General features: G+C 40.9%; 1 protein-coding gene across 1 annotated transcript in view; it reads right to left on the reverse strand.

Annotated features, from left to right (window-relative positions):
* Nucleotides 1–991: 991 nt before the first annotated feature.
* Nucleotides 992–20171, reverse strand: part of LOC107693579 (round spermatid basic protein 1-like) — a 24608-nt gene continuing 5428 nt past the window's right edge. Inside the window, exons 4-8 of the mRNA XM_016493020.1 lie at nucleotides 16710–17326; nucleotides 4531–4668; nucleotides 4379–4433; nucleotides 3146–3282; nucleotides 992–2278 (exon numbers count right to left, since the gene is read on the reverse strand). Coding sequence (XP_016348506.1) covers nucleotides 992–2278; nucleotides 3146–3282; nucleotides 4379–4433; nucleotides 4531–4668; nucleotides 16710–17326 — 2234 coding nt within the window. The remainder of the gene's footprint in view (nucleotides 2279–3145; nucleotides 3283–4378; nucleotides 4434–4530; nucleotides 4669–16709; nucleotides 17327–20171) is intronic.

The following is a 20171-nucleotide window of genomic DNA, read 5'->3' on the forward strand; positions in this document are numbered from 1 at the left end:
GGCACAGTTACGAATTCGTCAGACCTGAGACTCTAAGGATATAATGGCAGATGAGAAGGAATATCATTAGCACTGATGCCATTCACTTCATACAGTAGGAAAAGTGTTTCTGTCAGACCGGACTAATACAGCAAAACCATGACTGAGGAATGAACGGTTTATGCTGTGCTAAAAGATGAGTCTTCAGTCCTGACTTAAACTGAGAGAGTGAGTCTGAGTCCTGAACAGTCCTAGAAAATCTGTTCCAGAGTTTAGTTCGTAGTTTAGTGATGTTTCTGAGGTGAAAGAAAGCACTGGTAATGTGACTACTGAAAGACAGTCTGCTATCAGCAGAAATACATAAAAATCACACCCCAGAAGACGGTGTGGATGCGAGACAGATATTGTGATATTTTAATTCTCTTCAGTAGCTTCAGATCATGCAAACGCTAGACGGCCGACAAGGTTTACAGACACGACACCGATCCAACAAACTGAACCTTTTATTAGGAGGTTCTGATTTCAGTATAAATCACACTACACATTTCCTTTAGAAAAATCGTTATGTACACTACAAGTGCTGACGAATCAAACAGAACCAAAGAAACCCTTGATATAAATAAGCTCTATGGAAAAGCCTGTAGTCTTTAAAAGAATTCTGTGTCATCTTACAAAATATATATATATGTTCATGTCAGCTCTAATAAGACTAAAGCCTACAACTGAAAATATATTATTCAAGGACCTGTTTGGATTTGAAGAATTTTCTCAGTGCAGCCGAGCCGAAGTGCTTGGATATTTCACAGTTACGGACAGGCACTGAGGAGCGAGTTACGAGCTACATTTGCCATGATGACAACCAGAAACAGGAGGGAGACAGAGAGAGATGTTGATCCTGTCTTACAGAAGGATTCTCTGCTCTTGTCAGACCGGTTACAAAGAAAGGAAAACCGGTAGACAGTAGAAATAAAATGATTGAATGAAGCGCCGTTTAAAAACCGCTCTGTACAAATCAGTATAAAAAGTCTTTGTGTGGTTCATGCAGGTGAGCTCTGACCACCTTTGGGTGCAGAGAGTCTGGGGGGCGGTCTGGCCTCAGAGGGGGCGTGGCCTGGGGCAGGGCCAGGGGCGGAGCAGTCCAGCTGATTGACAGTCCAGAGCTCAGTTTGGGGCCGGGTTTGGTTATTAGTGTGGAGTGTGTGTGTTTGGCTGTGTTCGCAGAGTGTGTGGGTTTGGTTATGTTAGTAGGTTGTGTTGGTTTGGCTGTGTTAGTAGGGTGTGTGAGTTTGGTTGTGTTAGTAGGTTGTGTTGGTTTGGTTGTGTTAGTAGGGTGTGTGAGTTTGGTTGTGTTAGTAGGTTGTGTTGGTTTGGTTGTGTTAGTAGGGTGTGTGGGTTTGGTTGTGTTAGTAGGTTGGGTTGGTTTGGTTGTGTTAGTAGGTTGTGTGAGTTTGGTTGTGTTAACGGGTTGTGTTGGTTTGGTTATGTTAGTAGGTTGTGTTGGTTTGGTTGTGTTAGTAGGGTGTGTGAGTTTGGTTGTGTTAGTAGGTTGTGTGGGTTTGGTCGCATTAGTGGGTTGTGTTGGTTTGGTTATGTTAGCCAGTTGTGTTGGTTTGGATGTGTTAGTAGGTTGCATGGGTTTGGTTGTGTTGGCAGAATGGCTGAGTTTAGTTGGTGTTGAGGGCGTGTAGCCCAGTTTGGGGACAGAGGAAGAATGGAGATATCTGGAGGCGGAGGTGTGTGTGTGTTTGGTTGGTGCTGGTGTGTGTGTGTGTTTGGTTGGTGCTGGTGTGTGCGTGTGTTTGGGTGTGTGTGGACCGGCTGTGGGGTTGCTTGACGGGTGTGACGGAGCGCTTGGACATTCTGCCGTGTGGTGTGCTTTGGGTCGGCCGTCAGAGGAGACGAGAGGCGGAGTCGAGCTGTTACTTCCAGGAGGAGGTTTGGGCGGTCTGTCAGCAAGTAGCTCCGCCCGCTCCATCTTTATTTGCATTACGCACGGCGACTCTTGCGCAGGTCTGCAGTCTGTGTTTGCAGCTCTGCCATTCTCGCCAGCTGACTCCTGCTTGATGTGCTGCTTCAGCTCCTCGCCTTCCTCACGAGCCTCCTCTACCTCGGGCTGCTGATGATACTGCTTCAAACGCACGTGCCAGGCAAGGCTGCACACGGCCGACACGCTCTTGAACTGGTGAACTACGTTGCGAGGGATAAAGTAGATGTCGTTATCGTAGAGCTGGATACGAGCGTAGCGGATTCCCTCTCGCCTCAGCTGATTGAGTTTAGCATCATCCACCCACTGCACACACTGGACAGAGAGAGAGAGAGAATGAGCAGGACACTCATCAAACTGCGCATCGTCTACTTTTTGTTTTTTTTAACTCAAATACCCCTAAATCATCGCTCTGTGTGTGTAAGGAACTGTGATGATTCACACAGTGGCAACATTCTGGCATTGCTGATATCTGCTCTTCTGGACTAAAGTGACTTGTCTATAAAGACTTGTCATGTTAGTCAATTTTAACTAACCCACGGTGAACAGAGGTTTTGTTTAAGCTTGGATGGCTGTTTCGCAGTGAACTCTCGCAGGTCGCTGTGTCTTTGGGTCATTTGGGCTTGGATCATAATGAGAGCCACTTTATGGAGTTATTAAAGTGGAAGGTGTGGGTCACAATATTTACATTTTATTTTCAATATAAAGCATTTGAATAGTATTTAGGTTTATTGTGAGCTTGTCAGGTTTGCTGTTTTTCCTGGCATCTGGCAACACAAATGCACTGCACACACAGAAAAGAGACTAATCTCTGATTCGTGTTTAAATACATCATTAATAACTGGTTGTTCAGTTCAGTTCTGTACACACTGCATCCGGTTATCACTACCTGAATTCATCAGGAGTTAATTTGTTTGTAGAATGCAGTTATCATGCCCATAAATTACTCTATAATGTGTGTACAGAGCAGGATTGAGCACTAAAGGACATTGTTAAAGCACAATGAATTTAGCTGTAATGTGTATCTGAGAGTTTAGAGCAAAGTACAACATATTACAGTCAGACGTCAAACACATATCTCTTCCCACGCCTGGACGGCAGTGCTCCGGATCGCGCACTAGCGAGGGTCTCACAGAGGATGTGTTCCGCAGGGTTAGGGTCAGTACAGGAAGTGGACCTCACCTGAGACAGAGGCGGCTCATACAGGTCTAACTGCAGCCGCTGCACCACATCAGGGAAATCAGCCGCGTGGAAACAGATCACGTCTTTGGTTATGCGTGGAGGATCAGCACTGCAAGAAAACACAAACAATCCCGATCACCAGCTCACACCAATAAACCACAGCAGACAGATGTTTCATACAGCTTCCAGAATCACAGCTGTGTGTCGGCTGAATCTCTCTGTGTGTATGTGTGTGTGTGTGTGAGAGTCTGTCTGTAAGTGTGTGTGTGTGTGTGTGTGTGTGTGTGAAAGTCTGTCTGTAAGTGTTAGGTGTGTGTGTGTGTGTGTGCGTGTGTATGTGAGTCTGTCTGTAAGTGTAAGTATGTGTGTGTGTCTGTCTGTAAGTGTGTGAGAGTGTGTGTGTGAGTGTCTGTCTGTAAGTGTATGTGTGTGTGAGTGAGTGAGTGAGTGACTGAGTGAGTGTGTGTGTGTGAGTCGGTCTGTAAGTGTGAGTGTGTGTGTGTGTGAGTCTGTCTGTAAGTGTAAGTATGTGTGTGTGTCTGTCTGTAAGTGTGTGAGAGTGTGTGTGTGAGTGTCTGTCTGTAAGTGTATGTGTGTGTGAGTGAGTGAGTGAGTGACTGAGTGAGTGTGTGTGTGTGAGTCGGTCTGTAAGTGTGAGTGTGTGTGTGTGTGAGTCTGTCTGTAAGTGTAAGTATGTGTGTGTGTCTGTCTGTAAGTGTGTGAGAGTGTGTGTGTGAGTGTCTGTCTGTAAGTGTATGTGTGTGTGAGTGAGTGAGTGAGTGACTGAGTGAGTGTGTGTGTGTGAGTCGGTCTGTAAGTGTGAGTGTGTGTGTGTGTGAGTCTGTCTGTAAGTGTAAGTGTGTGTGTGTGTGTGAGAGTCTGTCTGTAAGTTTGAGTGTGAGTTTGTGTGTGTGTGAGTCTGTCTGTAAGTGTAAGTATGTGTGTGTGTCTGTCTGTGAGTGTGTGTGAGTCTGTCTGTAAGTGTGTGTGTGTGTGAGTGAGTGAGTGAGTGAGTGAGTGAGTGACTGAGTGAGTGTGTGTGTGTGAGTCTGTCTGTAAGTGTGAGTGTGTGTGTGAATGAGTGTGTGTGTGTGTGTCTGTCTGTAAGTGTGTGTGTGTGTCTGTAAGTGTGAGAGAGTGTATGTGTGTGTGTGTGTGTGTGTCTGTCTGTAAGTGTGAGTGTGTGTGTGAATGAGTGTGTGTGTGTGTGTGAGTATCTGTGTGTGTGATCACTGTCTGTCGGGCTCTTCAGCTTCAGATTGGAGAACGTCCCCCACGGCAGCGTCCGCTACATACATACACACACACACACACACACACACACAGATCAATATGCTGCTGCCAAAAGAAAAGTGTGTGTGAAAGAGAGACAGAGGAAAACACACCTCCAGGAAGGGCGACTTCTCCAGCATACTGAGGAACTCTGGGAAATAATCGCCCACCTCCTCGTCCACGGCGCCCACCAGACTGATCTGCCTCATAGCACCGGCGCGGTATGTCCCGTGAGAGTAACTCCTCCTCACCTGAACACACACCACATCTCCGCTGTCAAATGCCATGGTTTCTGGATCTTATTTGTCTGATAAAAGTCCATAAAAATCTCTTGAAATACAATAAAGTATATTCAGAGCAAAATTATTATCCGAAGTGCTGAGACATTTGCTTGTTTTTCATCTACAGGTAAAGATTTACAACAATAATTAGTTCCCATTTTTGCATTGGTCTGAAGACAAACAGTAGACAGAATGAATGAGAATGTAACTCCACTGTCTGACAGCAGGTGGCGCTGATGGAACAGCAGGAATAGAGCTGTTTCCCCAGTAACCGCTGTAAACAAAGCAGCACTGCACTTACAAACACTGCTTTGTTAGGCCTGATCAGACAGAAGGTGGTTTTTAGGTTTGAAAATGCGAGGCACACTGCACTGACTTTTTTTAGCTGACTTATTTAATTTAGAAAAAAGCAGTGTGTTCTGTCAATCTAATCAAGGGTTATAGCGCGAGTGCTCTAGAATCTTTGGTTTGCTGTTAAGTGAACGGTCATATTACCAGAAACTTTAAACACTGAGGTTCGTGAAGTCAGCTCTGGGTAACCTGCAGCAGCCAGCACAAGTTTCTCCTCCATCACTGCAGTCTCCTGACGTTCCAAGCAACCGTAAACTTCTGTCACCACAACGGTCTCCAATCATTCGATTGGACAATGGAAAAAATGCGAATGAAGATGGCGCTTTTCTGCTCAGAGTTTTTTTTTTTCAACTTCAGGTGCTCAGAGCTTTCCTACCAAAACACGAGGCACAGCAGGCGGCTAAAACACTAGGCGCCTGGGGCACATAAACAGCGCGCAAAACGCTCACTGCCAATAGAAAACAATTTATAAAAAAGGTGCCTCTCACTAGAGACCTGCGCGGGACGGATTTTTCAGTCTCGCTCCCGCCCGCTCCCATAGAAATATATGTTATCTTGTCCTGCTCCCGCCCGCAAAACCCTCATAAAAGCAACCTATATAGATTTTTTCAGTACATCCATGAAATTTACATTACCTCTGTAACATCTCCTAAGTTCCACAGCATACCAGTATAAACGCTCCTGATAAAATATTTATTTAGGCTAAGCATCAACATTCACAAAGCACTGTAACAGAAAAGCAAGCATGGGCTGCTGCATGCATGGTTTGGCATGGCATGGCAGAATGCGAGCAAACAGGCTCCCTTTATCATCACTAAAAAGCTGACATCTCAGTTCATCGCGATCTCATAAAACTCTGTTATAACACAACGAATATATGCACAATGAATCTTTCACAATGTCTACACTGTGTGTTATGAGAGGATTCGTGAGCATGCATGCAAATTTCAGCGCTGCCGGTGACTGCGCAAGAACTCCAGGGTTTTGAGCGGTGAGTGGATTCTAACTTAATCACCTCTGATTGGCCATTGCATTGCAGAAATCAACAGATCTGTCTGTGATTGGCTACATTGCTCAACGCTTTGAACACGTGTTTTAGGTGGAGGCTCTGCCTATGCTTGCGCCTGTTAATCATTTTTACTTTATATTAGTTGTTGTTGTTGTTTTTGGGCAATAGATGAATAACAATTTATATGTTTTTAGATATTTTATGTTTAGATATTTATTTTACGGGAGTCCCGCGAATTATTTTATTCTCCCGCATCCCACACACACAAGAGTTTCTACCTATAAAACTCGTGACTAAACTATAAAGATGCTCTAAAGACAACAAGTCGCTGTGTAGTCCCAAGTTTTGGAAAAACAGTCTTTGTATCGCCTTCCTTCTGATCTCAACATTAGAAAACAGTGGATGAACTTTATTTTTAATAAAGTTCCAGTCCGCGTCAGTAAGAGCTTGGTCCAACTGTTTTCATTACATGATCACTATTGCTTTGTCTTTTATCACAGATCTTTTGATATGTTCTGAGTATTTATTCGTTTTTTACCTAAATCACTGCAGGATGTAGGCTGTCAAAAAAACACAACTGTTATCCAATCATCACAGTGGGCATTTACGTGTCATTCCCCGCTGTGCGTGCATGAGAGTAACACGCTGCACATTGTTTACAAGCAGAGGAATGATACACGCATGCGTCATGGTACTGTCGTGAACACAGCAGAGAATGACACGGAAGAGAAGAAATTGTTGAATGAAGTCATTATTTTTGTTTTCTTGCGCACAAAAAGTATTCTCGTAGCTACATAAGATATGATACGGTTAAACCACTGATGTCACATGGACCATTTTATCAATGTCCTTACTCAGGCACGTGCACACATAGACGTCAAAGGGGGTTTGAGCACCTGCCCTTTTTCTTCCTCGAGAGAAAGTGCCCTTTTTTTCTGGGGAGTTTTTTTTCTTTATGATATACATATATTCATTTATTTTTTCATTTGAGGTATTTAACAAGTGCCATGAAGATGACTTGTTACAAGTGCAGGGGCGCGGGAAGATGTTTTCGGTTGAGGGTGCTGTGTGTGTCTGTGTTGGGTGAAAGGGGAGGGGGGCGGGGGGGGTCACCTCATTTGACAACTCCAAGTCTCCACAAAGCACTACAAGTGCGTCGATATGAACACTTGTTTAAGTGACATACACACTGGGAAATTTGACTGCATATCACATTTTTGAAATTATCGATAGTAGCTGATCAAAGCCCCCTCAGCACCCCTACTTCCCGCGTCCCTGTACAAGTGGCTGACTTTAATATTTCAGTTTCCAGACACGCGACTAAACGTAGTATTAAAACTGATTTGCAAAAGGTTTTTGTAGATCAAGGAATTTTACCTGATGAATCTGAGGAGGGTGGGAGTGGAGATAAGACCTCTGTTATTGAGGGCTCTGATGTAAAGTCACTCCCTGTTCCTGAGACAAAACCAGTTGAGCTTCCGTTGGCAATTAAATTGAAAGAATTAGACCTACTGGTTAAAAAGCAGGAATATGATAATCAGATGTTGTGGTTGCTTGAATTAGAGACTGATCGTGAACGAGAGCGTAGGTCATTTGTTCCACAGTTCTTGTCTGATAATGTTCCGGTGACCCCTTCTCCTTTGCCTGGGAGGTCTCCGGCAACATCTCAGTCTGCCCCAGCTGCTTCGACTCCTGGTGATGGAGCAGGGGTAGCAGATTTTGATGTTAGTAGGTATATCAAATTGGTTCCAAAATTTCGTGAAGCAGAAGTAGATTCCTATTTCACAACGTTTGAACATGTAGCTGTGAAACTTCAGTGGCCAAAAGATATGTGGGCTTTACTCCTACAATGTAATTTGGAGGGTAAAGCCCAGGAAGTTTGCTCTTCTTTGCCCATTGAACAGTCATTAGATTATGACATTGTTAAAACTGCCGTGTTTAGAGCTTATGAATTGGTACCTGAGGCGTACCGCCAGAAGTTTCGGGACTATGTGAAATCAGCCAAACAAACATTCGTAGAATTTACCAGAGAGAAGGGTAATCTCTTTGACAAATGGTGTTGTTCTAGTAAAGTGTCCACATTTGAGCAACTTCGAGAGTTAATTTTGGTAGAGGATTTTAAAAGTTGTTTGCCGGAGAATATTGTTGTGCACTTAAATGAGAAAAAGGTGACTAAGCTGTCTGATGCTGCTGTTGTCGCTGATGAATTTGTGCTAACGCACAGAAGTGCCTTCCTTCTGTGCGCCGGAGAAATCGATCTCCCGCTGACGATACCGTTACGGATTCGGTTTGGGCAGGTCATTCAAAATCAGAGAGTTTGTGCAAGCCTGATTCAAAACATACGGGTGACAAGCGTGTATGTTTTTATTGCCGGGATCCAAATCATCTAATTTCTGACTGTGAAGATTGGAAGCAGAAAAGTTTGACATCCGAGACTAAAAGAGCTGCGCTTGTACAGTCTCTGCCTATGGTGAATGATGCTGAAGTGGCATCTTTTCAACCTTTTCTTCTGTCTGGTTCTGTATCCCTGTTTGAGTCTGACTTAAGACTAATCTCGATTTTAAGAGATACGGGATCAGCTCAATAATTCATATTGGGGAGTATTCTGCCTTTCTCCACTAACTCCTATGCTGGCACTGATGTGTTGGTATGCGGCATTGAGATGGCTTGTGTTAATAATCCTCTTCATCATGTTAACTTGAAGTCTGATCTTGTTAACTGCCCTGTTAAATTAGGAGTATGTGAACAGCTGCCTATTGCTGGAGTTGACCTTATCTTGGGAAACGACCTCACATGTGGTGAAGTCTTTCCATCTTCTATCGATGTACACAACATTAGTGTTATTGAGCAGCCTGACACTACTAGTCAGTGCCCTGAGTTTCCTCCTTGGCATAGTGATGCATTCACAGTCACAGGGACTTGGGGATGTTTTTGACCCTTCTGAAGAGTTTATGCTTCCAGTGACTATTCCTGTAGAGAATGAACTGTCTGTTAAGCCTGAACTTTGTTCTGAAGCAGTGATGGTACCCATGATCTCTTTAGAAGTCAACTGGGAATTGCTTAAAGCACAAGAATCAGAACCTTCGTCAGAGAATTGTGTTAATGTTGACTTGGAAACTAGGAAAGTATCTAGTGTACCTTGCTTCTATGGAAAGGGGTTGATTGTGAGTGAATGGAAGAAAATGTTGTCACTGCCCTTCAGTCTCCTCTCCCCTTTATCAAATGGGTGTTACAGTGTTTTTTATGCTTGTATGGTTCACACCCAGGATTTAGTTAGGAGTTGTTTGTTGTTGCTCCTTTTATTAATGTGCTCTGTGTTTACAGAAAATGTATTGAAACTACTGAGTGTGAACGTGCAGAGAATTTTTTTTTGAGACTTTGTTATCTCTGTTTCTAATTGCATTCTGCCATTCAAATGGACACTGGATGCTTATACAACATGTGTGGGAACAGAATTTCTGTGTAAAAAAAAAAAAAGGTATAACCCTGGCCTATCTATCAAAGTTGAAGTGTCAATAATTGATTGACATCCAGTGGGATGTAAACTTTAACGGTGGGGGTGTTACGTCACAGGACCTATATAAGTGGGAGTGTCTCTTTTGTGCACGTGCTCTGTTTGTTTTGTTTTGCTTTTCTCTCTCTCTCTCTCAAACACTGTTAAGGACTAACAGGTGGAGGAGTTCAATTAGTTGATGATCCTGCTGATTGCTGCACCATCCTGATTGGCCCACTAGAGGAAATGTTTGGAGTTAAAAGGCAGAGCTGAGATGTCTGGATTGTGGAGGCTTGGAGCAAGAGTCCCTTCTGCTGACTTCTCGTGTTTGTGGTTAACTTGTTGTTGATAAGTGTGTTGAGAGATCCTTAATCCTCTTGTGGGAGGACTCATTTAACCCAAACATTAGTTATTTTATTTTTCTGTTAAGAGCTTTTCTGTTTTTGTTTTTTTTTGTGGGAAGCTGTAGGGAGGTGGTTGGCATTTATTTTGATTACCCTTTTTCTCCTGTTTAAAGAAAGCAAGGGAGTTAGTGTAATATTTTGTACTTTTTTTTTTCTTCTTTTGTTTGATTGATTAGGTAGATTGCTTTTGGGAGTTAGTATGTTCTGTTTATTATGTTGGCCTTGACCCCTCCTGAAGTTCTGTCTGCTTCCTTGTGTTCAATAAATTTTATTCTGTTTTGTATCGATTATGGTTTTGCGTGTGAGTCAGTAGAAGGGGAAAGCTCCCTCCATACCTCCACCACTTTCTTTATTACTCCTTCCCATCCCTAGACTGGGGAGGTATGTAATAAATTGAGCCGACCTCAAATTAATAAAATAAATTGGGCCGACCTCATACGTCATCCGCCCGGAGCTGCTTCCGTGTACAACAGTGAGCGCAAGCTAGATTAAATTATTACATTTTAAATATGGTTATTTTTCTTACAAAAGCGCATCGATTCGCTACAGGAGGACTTTGTCCACCCCCTGGAGCTGTGTGAGACACTTTTTATTATGGATGGGCGCTTTTTATTTCACTTCTTTTGGACTGATGCACTGCAACACCTGCTGAGTGGCATTAAACAGCTTGGAAGATCAATTTTTAATATAACTCCGACTGGATTCGTCTGAAAGAAGAAAGTCATGAACACCTAGGATGACTTGAGGGTGGGTAATTTATGGGCTAATTTTCATTTTTGGGTGAACTAACCCTTTAAGATATCAGCACAATAACTAGGGATGCATCGATCCGATGCTCAGTATTGGTATCGGCTCCGATACTGGCATTTTCTGCTGGATCAGGTATCGGTCAGACGAGACCGATCTAAATCCGATATTGTGCGTATACTATTTTGTGTTATTGTTAAGCCCCACTAAATGCACAAAAACATTATAAAGCACCATAACGTTTTTGTGCACTATATTTCAAGTGTTCTGAAGCCGTTCCATAGTTTAATGTGAAGTATAGATGAATATTTAAGTCAAGTTCACGTAAACACTTCTCTCCGCTGCGGCTGTCTGTCATCCTCTATTCAGCGCTCAAACTGCGTGTCGCGTTCGGTTTCTACAGTCAAAACGATGAAACTCTCTTCAAGAGCGCACAATAACTGAGATTTAAAACTGTTAAAAGAAAAGGCTCAATAAAATATCGCACAGATATAATACACTACGTAACAATATCTCTTCATTTTTTTAAGCGCAGCGCTGTGACTCCGTGTTGCTTCAAGCGCATCATTCTGCGCACGGGATGCACATAAGCTCTCTGTATTTGAGCCATACCCTTTTGTATTTTACTTTTGTGCAATGAAAGATTATCAATAGTCTTTTTTGTTCTGTTCTATCAATCATATGTTGCTGCCTTCATTACTGTGCTATGCATTTAAAAGAAATATCTTTTAATTTTATAGTATATATTTTATATATATATATTTAGGCTACTTGTTTTTCATGAATGTATTTTACAACAATACAAAGAGCAATGTGTAACAGTTTACCAGATATAGTCCTACACTTATTAACTTTTATTTGTTCCCCACTAAATAATGTTGTTTCACTAAATGTTTAGTTTTAATGTTTTTATAAAATTATTGTGCACCCATGATTTTTCTAGATTAACTTTTGCTGCTGAATTATCCACTAGTCTAGTTTATAATAGTATTTTTTTGTCATATATTATGATTATATATTTATTTCACTTGTTATTTTTAATTAAAATGAAGTTGTCTATATTTAGCTGATTGTGTTTAACACACGAGTGATGATCAGGTCAACCCACAGAAGTATAGAAATTCTACATTGATTTAAAAAAAAAACTGCGCTGTATCGGATCGGAATTAGCCGATACTCAGAATTTCTGGTATCGGATCGATTCTGAAAAAATGGTATCGTTGCATCCCTAATAACACACTCAGCAAAATATTGTCTAATTATCGTTATCGATAAAATCCCAGAAAATATTAAGATATATTTTTTGTCAATATCACACACCCCTAATATATTTAATGTTTTGTTTAGAAAAAATAAAATATAAGTGCCCTTTTTTCCACTTGAGCCCCTGCCCCTCAAAATGTCTGTGAACGTCCCTGTCCTTACTACATTTCTGGGCCTTGAACGTATCAGTTGCATTGCTGTCTATGGAGGGTCAGAGAGAGCTCTTGGATTTAATTTGCCCACTAAGTACAGATATTATGAGAGACAGAGAGGAGGACGGTGAGCGTTTTGACTCAAGTAAAATCTCTCACACACACACACACACACACACACACAGTCTCTAACTCTCCGTCTGTCCAGCTGTTTCAATCATCTAAACACACAAGCTTGATCACATGATCATAAACGCAAACATACACAGAATGCTATTAATAAACGAATGATGCAGCGCCAGAGAAGCGCTGTGTGTGGTCATGTGGTCACTCCAGTACAGTGAGCTCTGCAGGAACCAAGGGAATGTGAAGTGAGCAGTGCATGATGGGATTGATGACGTCACTCACGTCATGTCCAGGCTGCTAATGCCTGCAGGTCTGACTCATCTCGGTCTGACATACAGCAGAACAAACAATGCTTGCGATCTCTCTCTCTCTCTCTGGCCGTGTGTCCAGGCGTTTTATGGAGCTCACGTTTCTATTAATGGTACAACCGGAGGAAAAGCAGATGCTGTTTCTTATGAAAAGATTGTCAAACATCAGACCTCATGGGTCGGCCTGTCTCAGTGTTTCTGATAAAGTGTGTGTGTGTGTGTGTGTGTGTGTGTGTGAGAGAGAGAGAGTAACAATCCTAAGAGCTCACAGGTCACAACACACACACAAAGACACACAATCAAACACAGTGTCATCTTGATCTGCGCTCATTGCTCTGCTGCAGAAACACAGCTTTACTATTCATTCTAACCAGACGATTCCAGCGTATATAAAGATAATCTAGCAAAAACAGAGCTTCTCGTCTTCATGGCTACTCTAACGGTACAGTACAATTCACCAACTACAGTCATCAACAATAACCCTAACAGATCAAGCAGAACCAGCTCTGCACATCGTCAGGTGGATCAGGCTCTGTTTAACTCAGTCCAGGCCCTTGTCATTTCTAGACTGGAGTACTGGACTTCCATCATGTTCCAGCTGCTCTTATGAGTCTACACACCGTCCAGAAGCCTGCGGTCAAGCACTGAGCGACGCTGTGTGGCACATCACAGAGAGGCACAACATCACGTTCCAGAACGCTGTTTCTTGCTGGTGGAATGATCTTCCTAACCCTATACGGACCGCTGAATCCCTGACAATATTTAAGACAGCTGAAAACTCGTGAGCACTTCACCGCTGCCTCTTTAAAACACTTCTGTATTACTAGCAGTGTTGCCAAGTCCACAGTTTTCCCCTACTGCATAGGGTGAACGTACCCGTTAAGCACACTTCCATATTTGAACTCAGATTATAAAAAGAAAAAATTATTTATTATCCTACTTGATGTCTTAACCAATTGATGTGTTTGTTACTACATTCCTCCTGTAATTTCAAGTCAATCAGATCATTGTACGCTGAGATATGGGTCTCCATGTGTGCACACTGTCTGGCGGCCATTCTGAAAGCTGTCTGAAAACTTTCACCAAAAGAGCTCCTTAAATGTGCATTTTTTATATGTTTAAGCCTTTATTTTGTAAGATTCACTACTTATTGTAACATTAAGAGATTCATGTTCAGACTTTTGCAGCTTATAACCTGGAACTTGGATGTGGGAAATAATTACAGTTAGATCCAAAAGACAGTTTTAGCAACACAGCGCAGATGCTACAGAACTCAGTTAGCTGACTAGCTGTATAAGATCGTGTGCTACGCTAATATATTGCTTCACAGGCATTACTGGCTTGTACCTTTACATCCATAATATTATAAATTGACAGTTTATTGCTGGCCTGTGGTTTTATACTGCTGTAATTTTTAAAGATTTCATATTATTTTAAGGTGAGCTTAAAGGGTGCACTACTATGAAAATAACACAGCTTCAGTGTAACATCAACAAGAAAAATTATAATTTCATAGATATTGTTAATAATAGTTGTTCATATTAAAATATGTATGACCTTAATACATGACCTAGATTATTTATTTTGCAAAATATTGTCATTTTAATAATTCTTACATGAAATTTACAAAAAAATTGTTGCTGCTCCCATTAAGCTCAGTGTGCTCTCTTTAAGCTCTTCCACATTGAAAGTCTATGTAAATACTTTATAAACAGACTTTAAATATTAACTGATGGTCGTCACTTTAAGTTGATCTTAATAAAATGATTAATAACTTATTTTAACAGCTTTAAGATGACAAAATCGAGAAATAACTATAGTTTATGCCCAAAGATGAAAGAGGCATGTGGTCCATTAAAAGAAGGAGCCATGAGAAACCTGTCGTATCTGTCCAGGAAAAAAACAAATAAAGGATGGAAAACGCTACACGACGTTTAAAACGTGAACAGATTTTTAAAACACTAGGCTTCATACACTTACCTACTTAGTTTTTTGAATATGTGTTATTTCGCTGAACGTGGACTAGTCTAGATGCTGCAGTGTGCTTAAATGACACTTCACTAGGAATATATACCTGATCAAATTGAGTGCTTTGTTGCATGATTTTATTTTTTTAAATTTTTTTTGTGATTGACTTTGTACCTTCAAATAAAACATTTTTTCAATTATTCTTTAAAAATGTTGTTCAAAATAAACAAGACTTTTTAATAAAACATGATGTGAGCTTAAAGGGTTAGTTCACCCAAACATTTAACTTAGCCCATAAATTACTCACCCTGAAGTCATCCTAGGTGTATATGACTTTCTTCTTTCAGACGAATCCAGTCGGATTTCTTACAAAAACGCATCGATTCGCTACAGGAGGCCTTTGTTCACCCCCCGGAGCCGTGTGAGACACTTTTTTTTTTGGAAGGGGGCTTTTTATTTCACGTCATTTGAACCGAAGCACTGCAACACCCGCTGAGTACAACGATAGAGCTTGAAAGATCAAAGACCAGTTTTAATATAACTCCGACTGGATTCGTCTGAAAGAAGAAAGTCATATACACCTAGGATGACTTCAGGGTGAGTAATTTATGGGCTAATTTAAATGTTTGGGTGAACTAACCCTTTAATGGGAACAGGGGTGTGCTTGAAGGGGACAAACATGTACCCATAAAGCACAGCCAGACTTTTTGATTTAATGATGTATATCTTAATTTAAATGCTTTTGTCATTTAAAATAAAATTAAATATTTTTGTTTGAGAGATTCATATTTTATTTTAATATAACTTCTTGTACTGAAACCAATATCTTGTGTACTAAAAATGACTCAATGTAGATTTTGGTGAGCTTAATAGGTACGTTTACCCTACTGTTGCTGCAGGTTGTTTTTTTAGTCTGTGGGTTGAAGCGAAAGCCCTCGCCCAATCCTTCATAACATGACTTTAACCTTCAACCCCGAAAGGAGGATTTGACCTCCCAGAATGTAATTTTGTTAGCCAGTTTGCCCCACAGTAGTATTGAGTAGCAAATTGTATGATGTATAAGTATGCAGACAAACACACGACATTAGAGGTGAATCTTCACTGGCTTCATGATTTGATTCTTCTCATCCAGTAATCTACTTCATGTTGTCATGATACTAGGGATATGCCGGTATCAAATTTTCATGTTGCGATTAATTGCTAATGCTTTTATCACGGTATACGGTCACAAGTCTACCGTGTCCTAACTACACGCGACGCCTCGACATGCGATAAAAGCTATCTTTTCCATGTTAATCAGAGGTTTTCTCCTAACTAGCCGCGACGGTGACAAGCAAAATTTCTAATTTAGAAACGGTTTCTATTTCCGCGACGTCGCGGCTGGAACAACAACATACAAACTATATGACAGTATATATTCTCAGGTGTTAAAAAGCTTTAATATTTATGAATTAGATTATAAACGTATCCATTTTGTTGCGAGTGCAGAGCGCTTGCAGAGAGGCTCTGCCCCCACATGCTTCTGATTAGCTGTGATATTTGATTGACTCTGTCACGTCGCGTCTGGTGTGGACGCACAAATTGCTTGTCGCTGGAATCTTGTCGTGTTGCGTGTAGTTAGGACACGGTGTCAAATTTCAGAAGTCATTACCAATCCAGTGAAATGCAATGACTATTCATACCACAAATAATAAAACATATTTTTAATTGTTTGAGTACTTTAAATATTTAATTTATACAATTATATAAGTACTTCAAATAGTATTGAATAATAATAACAACTCTATGCAGTTGAGTAATTGTCAAATAAATACACCTTCAAAACACAGAAAGATTCATGATGCATCAGAGAATTGTAGGCTATTTCTCCCTCCCACTGCATGACATATCAACACATTACGATCATCTGGGGCCTCATGAATGAACATTGTTTAATAGAGTGCAAATGTACACATAAAAAATTTCCAATTGATTAAATCAGATGGTGCACACATAAAAACCAATAGCAGAACCGTGTGCATACATTGATTTCTAAATACTAATGTGCAAAATGTACTTTTGGCCACCCATGTTGTGTGTCTGCAGCACTGCTCTGTTATTCTAGTCGTTCGTTTGCTGATGTTTAATCGTCTCGTGTAATGTCTGAACACAAACACCCAGCAGTGCAACACAGCCTGTGCATCTACTAACCTGAGTGTGGAAGTTTGCCATAGTAGTCGTCTCGATGTCCTTCTTTCCCAGGATCTCCATTTTGACGGGTGAGTTGGGGAACTTAGTAGAGAAGTACTCCAGGAAGTCTGGGAGGTAGGAGGCGGCGCCGTGAATCACACCCATCACGTAGTTAGCGGCTCCATCCTGGTCCTCGCAAAACGCCAGCGTCACAAACTCCTGCGCAAACCTCTGCATCTCCACAGGAGACAGGACAGAGAGCTCCTTGCTGTAGGCGTGAGCCACCAGAGCTCCTCCGTTCGGCTGGTGCTCCACGTGAACCAGACAGCCGAACTCCAGCCGCTCCAGTTTAGCGGCTCTGGCCTCGCCGTCTGCTGCGCTCGCGCTCTGGCCACAGCTGTTCTCCTGCTTCAGGCTGCTGACGGAGCTCAGAGCGTCGCCCTGCTGGACTGGAGGAGGTGGCGGCTTGAGTTCTGAGCCAGATTTGGGGAGATCAGAACACACCGTCTGGATAGATTTGCTGTACATCTTGGGCCGCTTCCGCTTTTCACCTTCTTTGTGTTTCTTTTTCTTTTTCTTCTTGACCTTTTTCATCAGCAGATCCTCAGCGGAGTCGATCTTCGGCTTCTCTCGGTCACCTACAGCACAGGAGAAAGAAGATTAACTTACACAAACATCCTCAGAACGAGAGTGATTTGGCATCCTAGCAAACAGCAGAGCTAATGAAGACAGGAGCAGACAGCGGTGAATCCATCGAGGTCTGTAAATCTCCAGAGTGCTTCAGATCAGCGAGAGCTTAAAGCTGATTTATACTTCTGCGTCGGACATACGCTGTAGCCTCTCCGCCGTAGGATGTGCGTGGGTTTACATTTATACTTCTGCGTCGACGTGCAGTACACATGTAAACCGCTAGTCTGCAGTGTCCACGGGCATGTTGCTGGTGTAACCCGCAGTACCACGGCAGAACTGTTTGTCGCGAACAACAAAGTGATGTAATGCTACGTTTTATGATAAATGATAAGACACTTGTTCTTTGATTTGTTTATTTTAAATAAGAAGGTGTAACATTAAAATATATTAAAGTGCAAAACACACACACAAAACTCAAACACATATGGAGGGAGGGGTCCTAGCAGACCAATCACAGCGCTCGCGGTCCGCGTAGATTTGACACACTGTGACACTTTTGGAGAGGTGCACATCAGGCTACGGCGTAGTTTCGACGCAGAAGTATAAATCAGCCTTATAGGTGAGACGTCTGTGAGACGTGAGCTTCTGTTAGTCACGACTGATGTTTGAGTAAATCCGCTAGTTGAGCACTCATTCAGAGACAACTAGCAAAAACTCTGTAACAATTATCACACACGTCCACCAGCATCACACATGTGACCCTGCAGCACAAAAGCAGTGTTAAGTCGCTGGGGTATATTTGTAGCAATAGCCAACAATACATTGTATGGGTCAAAATTATACATTTTTCTTTTATGCCAAAAATCATTAGGACATTAAGTAAAGATCATGTTCCATGAAGATATTTTGTAAATTTCCTACCGTAAATATATCAAAACTTAATTTTTGATTAGTAATATGCATTGCTAAGAACTTCATTTGAACAACTTTAAAGATGATTTTCTCAATATTTAGATTTTTTTGCACCCTCAGATTCCAGATTTTCAAATAGTTGTATCTCAGCCAAATATTGTCCTATCCTAACAAACCATACATCAATGGAAAAATTATTTATTAATTTATTATGATGTATAAATCTCAATTTCAGGAAATTGACCCTTATGACTGGTTTTGTGCTCCAGGGTCACATATAAGGAAAAAAATGGAAGGGAACTTTGAAGCTTCATCCTGATCCATCTGAACCTGCAGCTTCGAGAACCAGGAAAAAAACTGACAGACAGATGATGTCATTAGTCATGTGATGATGATGATGATGATGATGTCGTTCATCTTGTGCACAATAGATACATAAAACAAACAAACTACAGTCCGTGAAGACTTTCAATCATTAAAAGTGTGTAATACGTAACCACTTTACTTCCCTACAATGTTTTTTTTAAATACTAGGTAACAAACTCAACATTATTCCTTGATCGATGACAGCTACACTGATATTAAACAATCTCATCATATGCGAGGCTATAATCCCAGAAATTAAAACATTTTTTTTTTTTTATTTTTGTTATTTAATTTTATTAGGTGGAACACATGTCATGAAAATAATACATCACTACAAAGAAGCTTAATGGTCCTAAAACTAAGCATAATTTTCTCCATCCATCCATCCATCGTATGAAAATGTATTCTAATTAACCCAGTTTTCTTTGATAAGACTGACATTTTTAAGTTTTGTTATTAATTTGATATCCCAGTAATTTACCAGATTAAGTAATGTTTTTATTATTACACACCAGGGTCAGAAATGATCTTTTCCATTAAGGGGCAATTTTTGCCTTCTGGAATTCATTTCCAGGGGTATTTTCTTTTTTTTTTTTACATTTGTGAGGGCAATTTTTATCACCACCTTAATAACGGTATGTGTTGTCTTTACTCTTTAATGTCAAATACTTGAATTTTTAATCAAAATACTTTAAACTGTTGCCAATAACAATTGATGTTTAAAATTGTATCTAGATGATATGTTTAAAAACAGGAGCTAATATGGCTGCAATATTATGACAAAAATTGCTGTTGTCAATTATTGCTCTTGATATTAGAATGATTATTAATGTCGATTAATAGAATCATATAAAAACTTATGTGGGTTAATTTCAGACCCTGCTACACAGTAAAATGCTTACCTAGTTTATTAACTTAAGGTGAGCTAACACAGTCTATTTAAATTTGTAAAAAAATAAAAAATAAAAATAAATAAATAAAAAATTGTTAAAACTATGATTAGGCATGCTTAGCATGAGATTGGGTTTGGAGGGAAAATGAGTCAAAACTGACACTACTTGTTTTGTTTTTTTAATGAAATATTGCAGTTTATTTTAAAGGGGTCATATGATGCGATTTCAAGTTTTCCTTTCTCTTTGAAGTGTTACAAGCTCTTGGTGCATAAAGATCTGTAAAGTTGCAAAGGCTAAAGTCTCAAATCCAAAGAGATATTCTTTATAAAAGTTAAGAGTCAACCACGCCTACCTAAAACGGCTCGTTCTAACACGCCCCCCACATGTCTACGTCACTATGTGGAAATATTAGCATAATGCCGCACAAATGTGCACGCAAAGAAAGAAGGCGTGGTTTCAGGAACAGCAGTAGTGTTGATGCAGCCATGTCAGGGATGGCTGTGTGATTCAGTATGAAAGCAAAAGCACTTTATTTGGCCTTCCGGAAGTAGATGCAATTAGGAATCATTGGTTAAGATTTATTTACAACAGAACAGCACAACCCAGATGTTCGAATTTGTGCAACGCATTTTATGGACGACAGTTTTTTGAACCTAGAAGAGTACAAGGCTGGCTGTGCACA

The sequence above is a fragment of the Sinocyclocheilus anshuiensis genome, unplaced genomic scaffold (genome assembly GCF_001515605.1).
Source record: "Sinocyclocheilus anshuiensis isolate Anshui unplaced genomic scaffold, SAMN03320099.WGS_v1.1 scaffold1598, whole genome shotgun sequence".
Lineage (NCBI taxonomy): Eukaryota > Metazoa > Chordata > Actinopteri > Cypriniformes > Cyprinidae > Sinocyclocheilus > Sinocyclocheilus anshuiensis.